Raw genomic sequence first — 15,980 nt, forward strand, 5'->3', positions numbered from 1 at the left:
ACTTGAGCATTTATGGTGAATTAAGTGTTTGCTTTCTGTGAGAGAAGGGTTTTGGTCAGTTTTTTTGGGGGAAAGGGTAGACTCATCAATTGAAAAATATTATCAGCCAAACTTGGCCATCTTTTGGATTTGGATTGCATTAGATCTTTAGGCATCTCTACATGACAGAAAAGAAAAAACCTGCCGTCATTCTATCCTCCTGTTTGATATTGTGCAGCAGGTCACTGGGCCACTGCAAATTCTAAGGGGTAACGCATTTTGAAACACCAAAACTTTAAAAGGAAAGTATAGTAGCTAACCTGGAATTTCCAGAGGGGTGGAGAATTAAAACCAAAAAACCTTCCATGGGGGTATGGACATTTTCCAGAACAACACAACAACAGTTTCTCTCAGCAATTTATTAAATTTTAATTTGGCTTAGGGAGCATGAACTATAGACTTTTTGGTATTTAATGTAAAACACTGAGTGACCTAGCTCTTAGAGGGGTTTTCAATCAAGTGTCTATCGTAATCTAGAGTTGCTTTAGAATAACCTTCAATCAGGCATTCTTTATCTTTTATTTCAGGGAAAGGGAAAAAAGACCACTAATACAGTTACTTCGCTGGTGATCTGCCTGTAGTTCAAAGTCTGGACTTTAGTCTGATTGGACATAATTAAGCAAAGGAGTCTCTCTAAGATTATGATGTTCCACCAAATTTTTTCAATAAATTCTGTTTGAACTTCAAATTGCTATTCCCCTTATGTGGATCACAATGAAGCAACAAAGGGATGGCATATGACCAGTGAAATAACTGCATCAGGCATTCTTTTTTCCCCTTTTCCTGTTCTCCAAAAAAAACTGCATGATCACAGGTGGGCTCTAGATTCCCTCAACTATGCACTGTAATTGGTTTAAAACATCTACACCACCTCCTCTTACACCACTTCAAGGCAAAACAAAAACTATGTATTTATGGCATTGTGTTTTCATTCCAGGGTTACTGGTCTTCAGTCTGTCAGTTTTCATAATTGGTTCATTACTACTGTGTTGTTCTTGAAAGTTTCCTGTGATTGGACCTTGTGATTACTTTAATTTGGTCTTTCAGGTTTTACAACACTTGACTGAAAAATTCTATCAGGCAGACTCAGGGGGTCCCTCACCTCTCTCACCCCTACTCATACCCCTACCCATATCCATACCTGTATTTATGCCCACCATGTATATCACAAGTTAGAAATGGCAGAACAAATATTGTTTCACTTATTAAAGCTTATTGCGGGCAACCAGAGGAACCCGCAATCCTAATCTCAACGTTCCTATTACGCATGCGCAGCATGTGTATAGCCAGATCCTGGCCCGATTTGTGTGGACTTCCACCAAGAATGAATGGAATGAATAACACGCAATTTTATCACGCGTAACTGGACCTTTGATCACGTGAAAGTTAGTCGTCCAGATTGCATGATGTTTTGCAGACATAGTTCAAGCGCTTGAGAAGATTGCTGTGATCATTGACGATGTCTGTAGTTCAAGCCCTGAGTAATAGAGAAGATTGCTGTGATTTTATCGATGTTGTCTTTTGTTTAAGCGCTGCTTTGAAGAAGATTTGCTGTGATTTATCGACGCTGTCTGTTGTTCAAGCGCTGCTTTTGAGAAGATTTGCTGTGATTTATCGACGTTGTCTTTTGTTCAAGCTCTGCTTTTGAGTCGACATCATCTGTTGTTCAAGCACTGCTTTTGAGAAGATTTGCTGTGATTTATTGACGTTGTCTGTTGTTCAAGCGCTGCTGTTGAGAAGATTGCTGTGATTTTATCGACGTTGTCTGTTGTTCAAGCGCTGCTTTTGAGTCGACGCTGTCTGTTGTTCAAGTGCTGCTTTTGAGAAGATTCGCTGTGATTTATCGACGTTGTCTGTTGTTCAAGCACTGCTTTTGAGAAGATTGCTGTGATTTTATAGACGTTGTCTGTTGTTCAAGTGTAATTTTTACTTATCATTGAAATCACTTGTTCAAATTTATATAATAGTTTCGTTACAGTTACTGTCCAATAACATGTTCAAGTTTTGCATAATTATGATAACCAATGCATTTTGTTTGAATTCTTTATTAATCATTTAAATCACATGTTCAAAGTTTATATGTTATAATATTTCAATAAATATTTGTTGAGTTCCAAAAATTCATTTTGACTCAATAATTACAGGGAATATAGAGGGAGTTTAAGGGGGAAAGGGGGAACGAGGGGAGGGGGCAGAACTGCAGGAGCAGGGATTGCCCTAGAAAATATTTCACACCTTTATAACTACTGAGCATCACTCCTAGAACAATATAAACCTTTTTCACCCAAAATGACCAGATATCGTCCTCGCCCGCACTTTCTAATCTTTGGTTATTACTAGTCAATGATGGATTATTCTCATCACTACATCCAGGACACAAAATAATACTAATAGTTCAAAGAACGTGATTGACAACAAAGAAAGGGAAGTCAGACTAAACAAATTGAATGTTCATTTGTTCTACAAATAGCTCACGCACCAGTGTTGCTGTTCACTTGCTGTATGTGTCCCTCTAGGCCAAGCCATTCTCGTTTGGACCCGGAAGTATTCATGGTAACTATGGTTAGACTGTAAGAAAGATTTTGATTACAAACTAATGACGAAAAAATCTCATTCAAAGATCAAAGTTTCGGCATGTAAAGTTTCTGTTTTGTAAACAGGAAATAAATGATATGCAGCGCTCTAAATTACTCAGACGAAAGATAACCATTGATTACATCAACTATAAAGAAGACAATGCTATCAACATTTGGGCATTATAACAATATAAGGTGATAAAAATAAATTCGTCCTGAACAACGACAATACTAGTTCACCCCGGCAGACAACTGTCAGGAACCGATCAGTCTGGGCAGTCTATAAACGCTAAAAACTTCACAAAAGAACTCACCTTTAAAAACACCACTTTGAGCACAAACTAAACACCTAACACCACGGAAAATGTTATTTCCCATTCTGCTGAATAAGGAAAACCAACGTACAGCTTTACCCGTGACCGGATAAAAGGTGACAGAGAGGGATTCGAGCCAAAATCCGAGCAAGATACCGGATATCGGAAATCCCCGTCTACGTTCCGAATTCGTCACGAACGATTCCGAACGTCACGGCAGAATGTTCTCAGATTTTTGAGGTGTTCATGGTGCTAAATTACCTTTTGCAATGTAGAAATAATTTCCTAGCTTTCTCAAATATATTTTCAATGCTTGCCACTGTCATTCAATGAGTTATGAGTCCAGAGTTACATCGATAGATAAGTGTAACTATCCCTCCAAGTGGTGCATTTGTGCGCCCTTAACTGACTTAGGCCTGAGTGTTTTCCTGGGGTCACGGTAACACCGGCCTCACCCACCGGCTCTGGCACATTGGGCTTGGCATTGCTGTAGCTGTTTCTTAGCTGCCAAAGGGTGTTTATCTCTGGATCCGCGTACAAGTTAAAGAAATAGGCCCGTCAGGTCCTCAAAACAATCGAGAAAGATAGGTTGCAATAGATCGGGTTATCCGTTGTGCTCTCTAAGTTTTCAAAGAGTTTGAAAAGAGGGTACACTTTTTCTGATAAATAGTTAAAAATTCCATGTCTTTTTCGCGGTAACTTTTGTATTGGAAGAACCACAAGATTCAATGGTCATACCATCTTTCAGACTTCTGGCAGTCTTGCATATTAGGGAAGTTTAAAAGCATGACGTTTACGTCAAAAATTATCTCTGATTTTTTGTTCTTTTCTTTTAATCCTGACAAAAATAGAAAAACGTCTCCAGCTATTCAAAGCAAGAACAAATATTTTCACTCCACTGAACATACAGCTGAAGACACAGCAATAGTTTCAGTTTTGTCCTTTGCCGTAAACATCATGCTTAAAAAGATGATGCTAGGATGCGAGACCTGGGGGAGGAAAGAATAGAAACCTCCTGATCATAAATTTACAAAAGGTGAAAACGCAATTTTAAACAGGAAATTCTAAGGGAACACGGGCAGGTATGTTTTGCTGGTTGCAGGTTGAAAAATCGACTTTTAAGTCCGGGTGAGTCTACTTAGCACTTCGGTTAGCCTGAATAGCACTCCGGTTAGCTTAACTTAGCTTGGGTTGCTTGCGGTTAGCCTTTATACTGGGGTTTCTTCGACTTCAACTCAAATAAACAAGTCGTTTAAGGTCATTCCTCACATTTGCATTGCGCATCCTTACTGCGCATAATTTATGGCGTCATTAGCGCGCGTTCGTGCACGCGCATATTGAAAACATGCCGGATTTGCCTTGATATTGAGCTCTGTCAGTTGAAAAATGGCTCTAGCTCACCAACGAGCATGGGCACCCCACTTTTTTTCCCGTCATTGTAATCAGCTAATCATAAGCTTTGAGTGAGAAAAGACTGACCTAATTTCTATTGCTGAAAATTGAATAAATAAGAAAAATAGCAGATACACTGTGGTCTTTTCTATTTTGCAGTCGGTAAGCACGTCAGAAATTTGGTTCAAATTTTTTATCAAGGATTTAGCTTTCTGTCTGAATCAAACTTAAAATGTTTATTTGTGTCCGACACAATGTATTGACTGTAGTTTAATCCGTGTTCTTATGAGTCTGGGCCTCACAAAGATTTTACAATTACTGGGAATGTGTTTTTATAATAAGCATTAAATAATGCCAAAATGGGGCATTTTCAATACCTCACTGCTCCTTAATGAGCATGGGCACCCCCTTTTTTATTTCAAAATTGAAGTTATCATATGACAAATATTCAGTGGACAAAGTTTGAACAAAAATCTATTGTCACTTTTATTTCAGAGGAATTACCTTAAACCTGCAACCTGCAAAATATACCTGCCGAGGGAACACCACCAAAACAAGTTTTGATTGAACCTCTTTCCTCTCTCTTTCTTGAACCTCGGTTGTTATTCTTACAAAATTCAACAGAGACCGTGAATTCGTCGCTAAAACAAATGTGTCCGTTGGTACTTATTCATTAAATGAATTGGAATGGGTCAGTTAGACCATATGGGAATGGTACTTGTCAACCTCGCCAAAGCAACGCAAAATTCAAGTTACGTTTCTTTATTTGACAAGAAAATGACAAGCAACGACAGTAAATGCATCTAAGATCCATAACAAACAATCGACATTCAGGGTAGATTTCACAAGCTGCGTTGTCCGTTATATAATTTCAAGGTGATCCTTCGAACGTCTCACGTAAGAAATGTGAACGCCTTACACCTGAAGACTCTAGGCTCCCGAGGCAGAGGAAAATGGAAAATAATACAAGTATAAAATAATGATCTAATTTCAAGACAGCCACATATGTTCATAGGCGGCGGAGCAGGAAGGCCAGGGGGCTGTAGCCCCCACCCCTCACCCCCAAACGAAAGTTTGGGGGCTCAGCCGAACAACGCAAGACATTTTGGAAAATACGATGCGCTTAGCTTAACGATGAGCGCCCCCCCTCCCCCCCCTTCCATGTTTCCAAACGCTCCGCCTCTCAGTGTTCTCGAGAATACATAAACCGATCACCAAGGGAAATTGTCTTGATATACACCTATGGTCCTTTCAACCTGGGTGCTTGGTTTTACCATTTCAGACCACATGATATTCTCCAAAGTAATGTTCTTCAAACCACCCAAGCTAAATAGATACAATTCCCAGTTGTGCTATTAGAACTGTATGAAGACTATATTCAGGAGAATTTAGGGTGAATTGACACCAAGGCGCTGTTTACTACTCTCGTTCTCGGAGCCCTTTTAGCACCGGCTACCATTCAAGTCGAGAAGAACCTGGCGACAAATTTGGATGTTTACGCGGCCATAAAGTTTTAGTCCTATTTTGTTACACGAATGCATACAAAATTGCAACTCTCTCACTGCGATCTCCCAGCTGCCAAAGTAAATCTTTTTAGAAGTTTGTCTCTTAAAACTATTCGAAATGTTTGTGAAGTATAATTTCCTAATTTACTTCAGCTACATGACAGCAGTCTGTCTTAAAAAGGTCACAGTTGATCGTCATTTCTTTACGTTTCTGAACTACCAAGAAATCGTAACAAGTTCTCCTCAATAGTGATCAACATCTCATAATTCAACACAACATCAAAAAATACAGATCTTGAAAGAGGAAACGAAAATGCATCAACTGCTCACAATTCTCTCCCATCTAGCTAGATTAGTACTACAAGAAATGTGTAACAATTGGTATCAGAACTTCAAGGATTAGAAGGGTCTGTTCGTCAAAATGAAGGAAATGTTTCAACGCAACATTCGCATATAAATACTAAGATGAAAGACCACACCCACGAAAATAATACAAGACAGTGGTCATATACCGGTTAAACTGTAAATTAAAGCAGTTTTCTGGAAAAACGATAGCCATCGTCATCACTCTTAAAGTGACTTGCTATTGCTCGTTCGTTTAATACAATAAAACTTAAGGCTAACATTAATTTTAAGATCGTTAGAAACTAGTAAAAAATGGATCAATTGTTTCAACGAATGACTGGAGGGCCGCTTTCACTGTGAACTCTGGAGCTACTAGAAAGTAAAGAGCTCCCTGCTACAGAGCCATTTTGCTGGGCATCATGTCTATCTTCCATCCTCTATCTTCTTCCTTAGCATAAGCGATGACGGAACAGTTGTAAAACTCACAATTTTCCCAACAGTTTGTTCGAGGACGAAAAACAAAGTAAAAAGTAACAATAAATGGCTGAAAAATTTACATACTAACGTGTCTAACATACACTTAACAATTTTCAATAAAGTCAATACACATATATAAAAGTACGTCCCTGACAAAGTCAAGCTCTGTACATATGGCACTGTAGTACACTCGAAGGACGACGCACTGACACTGTCTTAATAGTTTCTTTCATCTACTGCGTGATCTGTCTTTCTCTCGGTTTTCTTTCTTGTCTCGGTTACTTCTTCCTCGAGATTCATCTCGATCAGAACTTCGTCTCCTCTCTCGGTTTCTATCGCGACTTCGGCTGCGTCTTTTTCTGTCATCGTCTCTGCTACGCCTGTTCGGGCTTCGACTTCGGCTTCGTTTTCTCCTTTTGTCTCTGTCCCTGCTGTCGTCACGTCTTCGTTCGTGACTCCGACGTTCTTTGCTTCGTCGTCGTGAACTGTCCCGGTCAGGACTTCGACTTCGTCGCTTTTCCCGCCCACGATCACGATCACGATCACGATCACGATCGCGACTTCGGCTTCGGCTACGACGTGGTTTTGGATGACGATCGCCGTCGGCCGCCTCACCATGGCGTCTGCTTGAGGGGCTGTATAGAAATAAAGAGTAAGAAAAAAGTCAACACATAGTTTCGAAAAATAGCATCGAGTACAGCTGTAAAGAAGGAACAGGATCTTGAAACAAAAGTAAACAAAACGTGTGTGAGATAAACCGAGATTAACTCAGCGCAGTTATCTAGCCGAACCAGACTAAAGAACTGAATTCTATGTGTAGTGTACAAGAGGATGAATTCTCTGATAGTTCTCAGTTCCCAGACTCACCCACCTTTCGTCACGTGTGCGTTTGACAAAATCCTCCGCCTCTCCCCAGCCCTCTTGCGCGGTACGCTTGTGATCGTCACACAGTCCTTTTGAACGCAGTTTCGTCTCAAGGTCTTTTTGTACGGGGACAGGAATTCGGGGGAACAACGTTCCATACCATTCTAGCTTTAACAGGAAACTTCTGACCATCTGGCCAATAGTCATGGTACATCCACCACCGGCCTTAGGATCTACCTCCTGAAAAATTGAACACACAGAAAAGAATATTCATTGACGAGTGATCATTGGATAAATGCAGTTTCCTGACGTGACTCGAGGTGAAGAGAAAAACAAATTTTCGACTGTACACTTCGGGCAAGCGTTAGCTATGAAGTACTGGCCCGAAAGTCACTCTCACTGGCCTTCCCAAAATCTTTTACTAGTATGATTGATTAGCTTCAAATTACGCTTATTCAATAATAATTGATGTACTTCTGTAATTGTACTTCACATAAAGGATAGAATCCACTAGCCCCGAGCTTTCGGATATGACTTGCTTTGCACATTGACACTGATCAAAGTTGTTCAATGGGAGTCTGTTACTGTCACACCGCATTAGAAACAATCAGAAGTAACACTCACGACTGTCTGCTTCAGATACCAATTGTATGGAATAGCAATGTGAAAGAATATGGGTTTTCTGGAAGTTGTTTTCAGCGGGTCGACTGTCAGGAAAGTTTAATGGGACCTTTGCAGTTGAAAACAAGAAAGAGCAGAGTTCACATGTCAAACGCCTGGCATCTTGAGGGAAGGTTAAAAACCACATCCCTCGTTATGGAATTTATTTACATAAAATAATTTACATAATTTTACAGGAAAAAAATGACAAAACAAAGTGCCTTGAATATGAATTAGAATGCAAAGCACACAGTAGAGCATATGAACCATAACTACTCAGGTGTCAAGTTAACCTCTTGTAAGGCAGCTCGGTGCAATGCAATATCTGAAGGCCTGCAGTCGGCATGGAAATGGCTGTCATGAGCTGCCTAAGAGAGGTACATTACTGAACAACCTACAAACACATCAAGACTATGTCAACAAGGTGCCTCCAAGAGGTATGATATTGTAACAATGAGAAAAAGCACCAAAAGTCTGATGAAATTCACCACTTTACAGTGTTTTGTACTCCACTTGCATGTCTGAATTGACTGCTCGGTTTTATGCTTAACATTCAGTCCCAAGTTGAAAATGTATTCAAGTTCTCATAACCAACTGTCATGGAACCCCTACTTATGTTAGCTATGGGAATTTGGCAGCACGTAAAGATCCTCTTGGTCTTAGCTAATCATTTTTTAATTAATTCTACTCAAATGTCATCAAACCACTAGAAGTTCTCCTTAAATTTGTCAGACCAAGAAACCAGCCTTGTCACATTTTGGATCTGAGAACCCTTTCTTATCTGGAACAATGTCAACCATATTTTACAATGCTCTCATATCTGAGCTAGTAAAAAGAATACCATGATCAATTCTACAATAGCTAATTTCTTTTTTTGAATGACAGGCTGTAGTTAATTTGTTGTTGGGAACAGGTTGTTTCAAGCCTGAAGCACAGAAATAACAAAAAGAAACAAAATTCTACACCAGAGCATTCTTCAACTTGTTGCCAAATGAAGAAAACAAAGATGCAAAATACCTCAGGTATTTTTGTCTGTTTAATCAAAGTTAACGCAACTGACAACTCACCTCTTCGTCTTCTAAATATGGTTCCATCCATTCCCAGAGTTTGTTAGGAGGTTGACAGTATCTGCAGGGATAATGAAAACAGCACGAAATCGGTAAAAACTTACAGGAAGGACAAAATGGAGGACAAAATGAACTTCACATGAGATGAACTAAATTGCAATTTGAGTCGATCCAAATGGGTAAAGCTCGATCGCTGTGTCAAATGTCGAACTTAATTCAAATTTGGATTGACCAACACGTTCTATTTATCTGCTTCAAATGAAGAGTACATGTTGGTAGATCTAAATTGACCTATACGCAGACGACACGACGTTAACCTCCGCTGCTAACTTTGATTCTGTTGGTGTTTTACAAAGTTCACTGACTACAGCAATTTCTGAGGTCAACCAATGGGCAACAGCTAATAAACTTCCTCTTAATGAGAGCAAGACAAAAGTGCTTACCATTACTGGCAAGCGACTTTCTACCAGAATTAACCACGACCTTGCTGTAGTTGTTAATGGTAAACAACTGGAGAATGTTCGTTGTGCAAAGCTTTTGGGACTAGAAATCGACCACGAACTAACATTTATCCCTCTTGTGGAGATATTGAGTAAAAAGCTCTCGCAGCGGATAGGCATTTTAAAGAGAATGAAATATTGTCTACCTCTAAAACACTGACTTATTTTCTATAACACCATGATAAGACCGGTAATTAATTATGTAAATGTGGTTTGGACGAGCTGTGATAAACATTGCCTTAACCGAGTTCTAAAGTTGCAGAAGAGGGCTGCTAGAGTTATTCTAGATGCCGATTGTCAAGCCTCCTCTGTCAAAGTGTTCAATAAACTAAACTGGATACCATTTTTCAAACAGGCTAAACTAACTAAATGCTGTATTATAAACAAGCGTTTACAGGGGCATGTACCAACCTATCTTAAAAGTTTACTTAAGCTTACTAGCGAAACTCATTCATGGCAGACTAGGTATGCCAACTTCAATACTGCTCGCCCTGTTATCAAATGTAAAACTGAAGAAGGAAGAACATTTACTGTGACTGCCTGTCAAGCCTGGAACAGTTTACTGCTATCAATGCAGAAAATAGCGTTGCTTAATTCTTTCAGGAACTCTCTTTGGAAAAAATTTTTTGAAGAACAGCAGCTTTTAAATCATTTTATTCTGTGATTTAGTTACACTTTTTGTACTTTTAATTGATTTCATCTCTTATCTCTTGTATTTTTATTCGTTATATTATCTCATAGTTATGCCATAGTTTTAACATCCATATTGTACATAGTTTTTAGAGGGCCACTGGTTTGTTAGTATTTTTATACTATTTTAGTGCTACCCTCTTTGAATAAAGTCTTTACTTACTTACTTACTTACTTATTTATGTACAAGCTCAGTTGAGTCAAATGTAGTACTGCATGTGAAGTTCAACGTTTGACCTGTGCGTAATGTTCCCAATATATGATTAAGTCATCATCCCACTTTACGAGTACTCTCACAGCGATACCCCCTAACTGCCCTCAGCTGTCCCCCATCCCCCAGAAAAAAAGGAGGAGGATGACAGGATTCACCCCCAGGTCTGTTCCATTACATTGTTATTCACTTCACAACAAAAATACTTGACAAATAATCTGTTTCCTTAAGGTCAAAATATGATATCAAAATGTGCAACAATAATTATGAAGCCATGAAAACAATCTCATGCAATAGTCCATGAAAATGGTGTCAAATAAGCTGTTTGTCTAATATTCAATATCACAATCCTACAAAATATGGGAAATAACATTAACTAGCTTTATATAAGTGTACAATATTAAACAAAAAACATTTTTCAGAGAAGGTCACGTACCCACCTAATGAACATGAAGCCCAGTGCTCTAATATAGGGTGAGTCTACATGTGTTATCAAACCATTGAGTTGTTTTCTGGTAAGTTTTAATGTGAACAGCTTATATAAGAGACAAAATGCTGTTGATACAATTCCACCAGCACCAACTCCACGCACCTATCAAAGAAAGAAAAAAAGAAATAATTATTGTAATAATTTCCATCAAAAAAAACAATACACTACAGTTGTAAGTGGCAAGTGTTGAACTACTTAAGTGAAACGAGTGTAATTGAAATTGCAAACTGAAATTAAGCATCATTCAGAAGATTTATAACTCATTAACGTATCTCTTTGAGTCCTTAAATATTTTAATATATAGTGAAAGTATCTTTCATTTTTGTATGATATTTAAAGAGATGGGAGGTGTAGTGGGTTGGACATAGAGATAGGTAAGAAGTAAACCTTCTTTGGCAGTCACAAGTACAGTGTAGCTGCATGGATGTAAACCTCAAAACATAACTTTTCTTAAAGTGCACCTAACCCCCAAAATTTTTTTTCACTAAAACGAATCCACTTGTTATTTGAAGCATTTGGGCGAAAAAATTTTTGAATTTGGTTGAATCCTCGATTTGCTATGCCCTTTCAAAGTCGCACCTGAAGTGTTACACGACCGAGTTTCAGGGAGTCTGGGGCGGCGGTTGCTGATGACGTCTACCCAGGAACCAAACACAATGGCGCCTCAGTCAGCTCTCTGTATTTGCTTGAGAAAATGGAAACAAAACTAATCGTTCCAATATATTTTGGGACTAAAACATCCAAGTTTTGTTTCAGAATCATTTGTTTTTCATCACTGGAGTCAGAGTTAGGTTTCGATTCGGAAGACACCGAAATAAACTTCGATCGAGCACGTTCGGCAACTGTGAACTCACTGCTTAGGGCTTTGAGAACAATTTGCAATATTTGCAAATAAGACTTCTTTGCAGACGAGCTGCTTGTATATTAGGAATGGAAAGCTAGATACAAAGGAGCAAGCAAGCGAAAAGCAGGAAAGAAAACTCAAGGACTGCTTTGGATGGTAATTTCGTCACCTAAACACAAGACTCCCACGCATGTTTATAACCTGTTTAGATTTGTCCGTAGCGAGAATGTATTTTGTCAAGGTATGGTGGTTCTATTAAATCCAGTTTGTGTTTTACTTTCTGGAATGCTTCATGTTGATAAGAGCAACGTAAGTGTTGCAGTTTTTGAGACTTGATGATCTCCAAAACACTGGCTTCGATGATTGAAAATAATAGAATTGTTTGGACCTGTATTTTTGAAGCTACGGGAAGCAAGGCGGAAGGAAACATCTCATACAATTACCAATTTCACATTGCCACACGTTTTACGTCATAACTCCAAATAACCAGCGTAAATTTTTTTCAAAGTTTGCAGTGAAATTCGTCGGATAAGCGAAAAGGATGTGTTCCCTGAGCGGTCCGCAGATAATGTTACACGGTCATATTTTCGATACTGATGTATGGAATGTTTGTCGCACTACTGATTTCCAAACCTTTGAAAAACTCTGTGAGTGTAACAATTTTGTTATCATGTAATTCTAAAAGATTAATCTTAGACTCTAAATCGAAAGAGAAATAAGTGCTTGTTGGCGGCGTACAGTTGCGACCTATTTACACATCAGTATATTTGGTCGTAACACCTCTTGATTGATCACACAACTTTGCCGGCTATGTTATAAATATTGCGGGACTGGAAGATATAGGTTGTCGGTAGTATTTCGACAAATTGCTGGTTGGCTTTGAGCAGAAAATTTTGAAAATAGCGTTTGAAAGTCTGCGGAACAAATTCCAGTGAGAGTTCTTCAATGGTTCTCACAGACTCAGTTCGCTTGTTTCGGTTCGCCAAAATCAACCATCGTTATGTCTTTATTGTACGATTGACCGATCATCGCTAGTAAATTGTACAGTATATCTTTTTTTAGATCTGGGATATTGTTGTAACAGCCGATAGCACTTCTGATAGGCATTTCTGCGCACTTTTCGAATGTGTATTGCACCATCCTGAAGGAAATGAGAGGACGTGAGATATTCGATCTTCCTGGGTAGACGTCACAACAGCTGCTGGACCCATTCTCCTCAAACTCGGTCGTGAAACAAAATGGTGGTGTTTTAGGGCTATTTTCGAGATTTCGTTGGGGCACAAAAAATCGAGGATTTAACCGAATCGAAAAATTTTTTCGCAGAAGTATTTCAAATAACATGTAGATTCATTTTAGCGAAAAAAAAAATTTGGGGGTTAGGTGCACTTTAAAGCTAATATCACAACTTACATCCAAATGGAGTTTAACTAAAATGACATGAATAAAATGTTGCTTTCCCAATAAGAGTTTCTAGTAAAAGATATGAAGATAGTTAAGGTGAATAAGATAACAAGCTCCTGGCCGCTGAAATATCAGTATCCAAGGTCAAAAAGCTGTTCTGAACTGCAACTGACACTTTCTGAAGGAATATCATCAAGGTTACTGAGATGAAATATCATGTTACAAGCTATACAATGGCTGTGAAGGATAAAAGTTATATAAGTACATTGCTACCAGTAACAAAATATGCATTTTGTAGATGTTACCGTCTCAAACAATCAGAGTAAAAAACCCAAAATTCTTGCAGCTGTATATGGACACAATTTAATTCCAAAAAAAGTTGGGAAAGGTTTGAATTGATAAATGGTGTACTTATCAATTTTATCAGACAAGCAATAATTATTCCCTTTATGCATTACTTACTCCTCCACACATTCCAACTTGTCCTGCAGTTTTCCTGCTTCCTTTTTCCCATGGTTCAAGGTGGTCCACCTTAAAATAACAAATTTGGAAGAGCACGATAATGTTATAGCTGACAATTAATTTTGCAATTTAAGAACTACAGATTAAATGTCCATGTAAATGACAGTACGACCTCCCAGTTGTTCCGATCTAATTGGTGAAGTCATGTTTGGTAAAACACATCCTAGGACTAGGACCTGGATGGACCACAACATCCTCAGTTATATTCAGGCCATTCTCAGGATGAAAACAGGATAAAAATCTCAGATATTTGACATGGGAAAAGGTGGCTGCTATTCTATACATGAATCATAAAACTGCATCTCAATGAGATTAGAATAGGCAAGCTTGCCTAATCTGTGCAACCAAAAATTTTAACCAAAGTTTACCCTGTACCTTTTCAATATACATGTGAGTGTATCAAATCATTTCAGTTTAACACATTATTCTTATCAATTCACTCCCTGCTTTCTATATCTTTTTTGTGTAAACGCCAAATAAGTTTCACCTTATTAAGTTTCAGCTCAAATTTAGGAAACGTCTACGCAAGATCGCATATTGATGATGGAACTAGTAAAACTGGAGACAGTTTAGTCTTATTGCTGTGATTTATATCATATTCTTACGTGTCTAGAGTGTAGAGTCCACGGTTGTGTCCATCAATTCTCCGTCGACTTTCCTCCATTCTTACCTTGTAGTAAATTTCATCAACGACTTCATGGTAGGTTTTAAGTTGGAAAAGTTCGTTCTTGAAGTACGGCGACGACAGCACGTTTGTGAGAATCATGCTGTTTAAATTCATGGTCTTTTCGTTTCCCCACAAGGGAAGAACGTTATTTTGCTTTTTGGGGCCTTGGGGTCTTGACTCTTCCACATCCATGTTGCAATTCTGTGACTATTTGAAAGTCCAGGGACTACTTTTACACGTTGTAATGAAGTACTTGAAGAAAAACGAAAAATGCATTTATGCCCGTTTGGTACACAACATGGCGGCCGCTTTTAGTAACCCATAATCCTTCAGTGTCCCATAATCAACAACCTCTTCCCCAGGGTCTTTAGTCTCCTCCGCAGCCGTTATTAGGGTCGTCACGCAACGCTTCTCCCCTACGGGGGAGAAGCGTTGCGTGACGACCCTAATAACGGCTGCGGAGGAGACTATAGGGTCTTCTCCTCGACGATGTTTCAAGTCCAATCTCGTTCCTAGGCTCTCTCCTTGGTTGCTCCTGATTACGTGACTACTCAGAAGCTGGGTGGCAAAAAAAAAAAAAAAAAATGTTGGGCGGGAGGGGTGGCAAAGTGTTTTGTTTGTTGCTGTGACAAACTTTGTGAGTTTCCAAACCTCGAGCAGTCGAGCAGTTGTTTTGCCGATGAAGAATGCTACACTATTTCTGCCGTCTTCAAAACATAGAAGACTTTCGTTCACAAAGAAATTCGGCAGCAGAATGGAGCACAAACTTTTTTACGGTTAGCACATGGTACTCCCAGAAAAGTTGGGTGGGGGTGGGAGGCCCACTTCCCAAAGCCCTTACCCTATTTATCTGCGATTTTTGCTGCCCTATTTAAGACCTGGCCAAAAATTCGATACCCTATTTATAAACCGTTGCAGCTGGTACAGTTACCCTAAACATAAGTTATGAAGGGCTTTTGTTGACGTCCTTATTGATGATGATGAAAAAGTAGCTCCGTCTAAGAAACATACCCAATTCAAGACTAGAGTGCTAAAACCATACCCTGTTTAAGACCAAAATGGCCAAAGTCGATACCTTATTTATGACCAAAACGGCTGAAAAACCCTACCCTCTGGGACTACCAATACCTATATAGCCCAAACAAGTGAGTACCCCCCCCCCCCGGAATGCAACCAGTGGATCAGTCTCTTGAATCTTCGAATTCGGAGGGAATATTATTTATTTTCTTCTTCGTGTGGTATTTTGATTGTTAAAAAGTATTTCTGTCACACGGCCGATTAGCCGAGTCAGTTCTGACTTGCATTTGATTTACTGCAGTACAAAATCATTTACAGTTTTGTTGATATAAGCCCGCACTCATATTTCATCAGCATCAGTTTCATGTAAGTTTATATTTAGACAGATGTTGAAGTCAA

The 15,980-nt window shown here is 39.0% G+C and overlaps 2 protein-coding genes across 4 annotated transcripts in view; both read right to left on the bottom strand.

Moving 5' to 3' along the window:
• The window catches only part of LOC110043017 (uncharacterized), a 49,938-nt gene extending 46,855 nt beyond the window's left edge, over positions 1-3,083 (bottom strand). For all 3 annotated transcript variants that reach the window (XM_020748422.2, XM_020748423.2, XM_020748421.2), the window contains exons 1-2: positions 2,930-3,083; positions 2,519-2,607 (exon numbers count right to left, since the gene is read on the bottom strand). In XM_020748422.2, the coding sequence (XP_020604081.2) occupies positions 2,519-2,591 (73 nt within the window). In that variant the 5' untranslated portion in view covers positions 2,592-2,607; positions 2,930-3,083. The remainder of the gene's footprint in view (positions 1-2,518; positions 2,608-2,929) is intronic.
• Positions 3,084-6,063: 2,980 nt separating this feature from the next.
• On the bottom strand, positions 6,064-14,911 carry LOC110042985 (pre-mRNA-splicing factor 38B-like). Its single transcript, XM_089274903.1, has 6 exons — positions 14,568-14,911; positions 13,838-13,906; positions 11,081-11,232; positions 9,240-9,300; positions 7,520-7,752; positions 6,064-7,283 (listed from the first exon to the last, which is right to left on the bottom strand). The coding sequence occupies exons 1-6, from the start codon at positions 14,754-14,756 to the stop codon at positions 6,878-6,880; spliced, it is 1,110 nt and encodes a 369-aa protein (XP_089131029.1). The 5' UTR covers positions 14,757-14,911; the 3' UTR covers positions 6,064-6,877.
• Positions 14,912-15,980: the final 1,069 nt, after the last annotated feature.

This window comes from Orbicella faveolata, unplaced genomic scaffold, assembly GCF_042242905.1.
Source record: "Orbicella faveolata isolate gen_17 unplaced genomic scaffold, um_ofav_v1 contig_36, whole genome shotgun sequence".
Lineage (NCBI taxonomy): Eukaryota > Metazoa > Cnidaria > Anthozoa > Scleractinia > Merulinidae > Orbicella > Orbicella faveolata.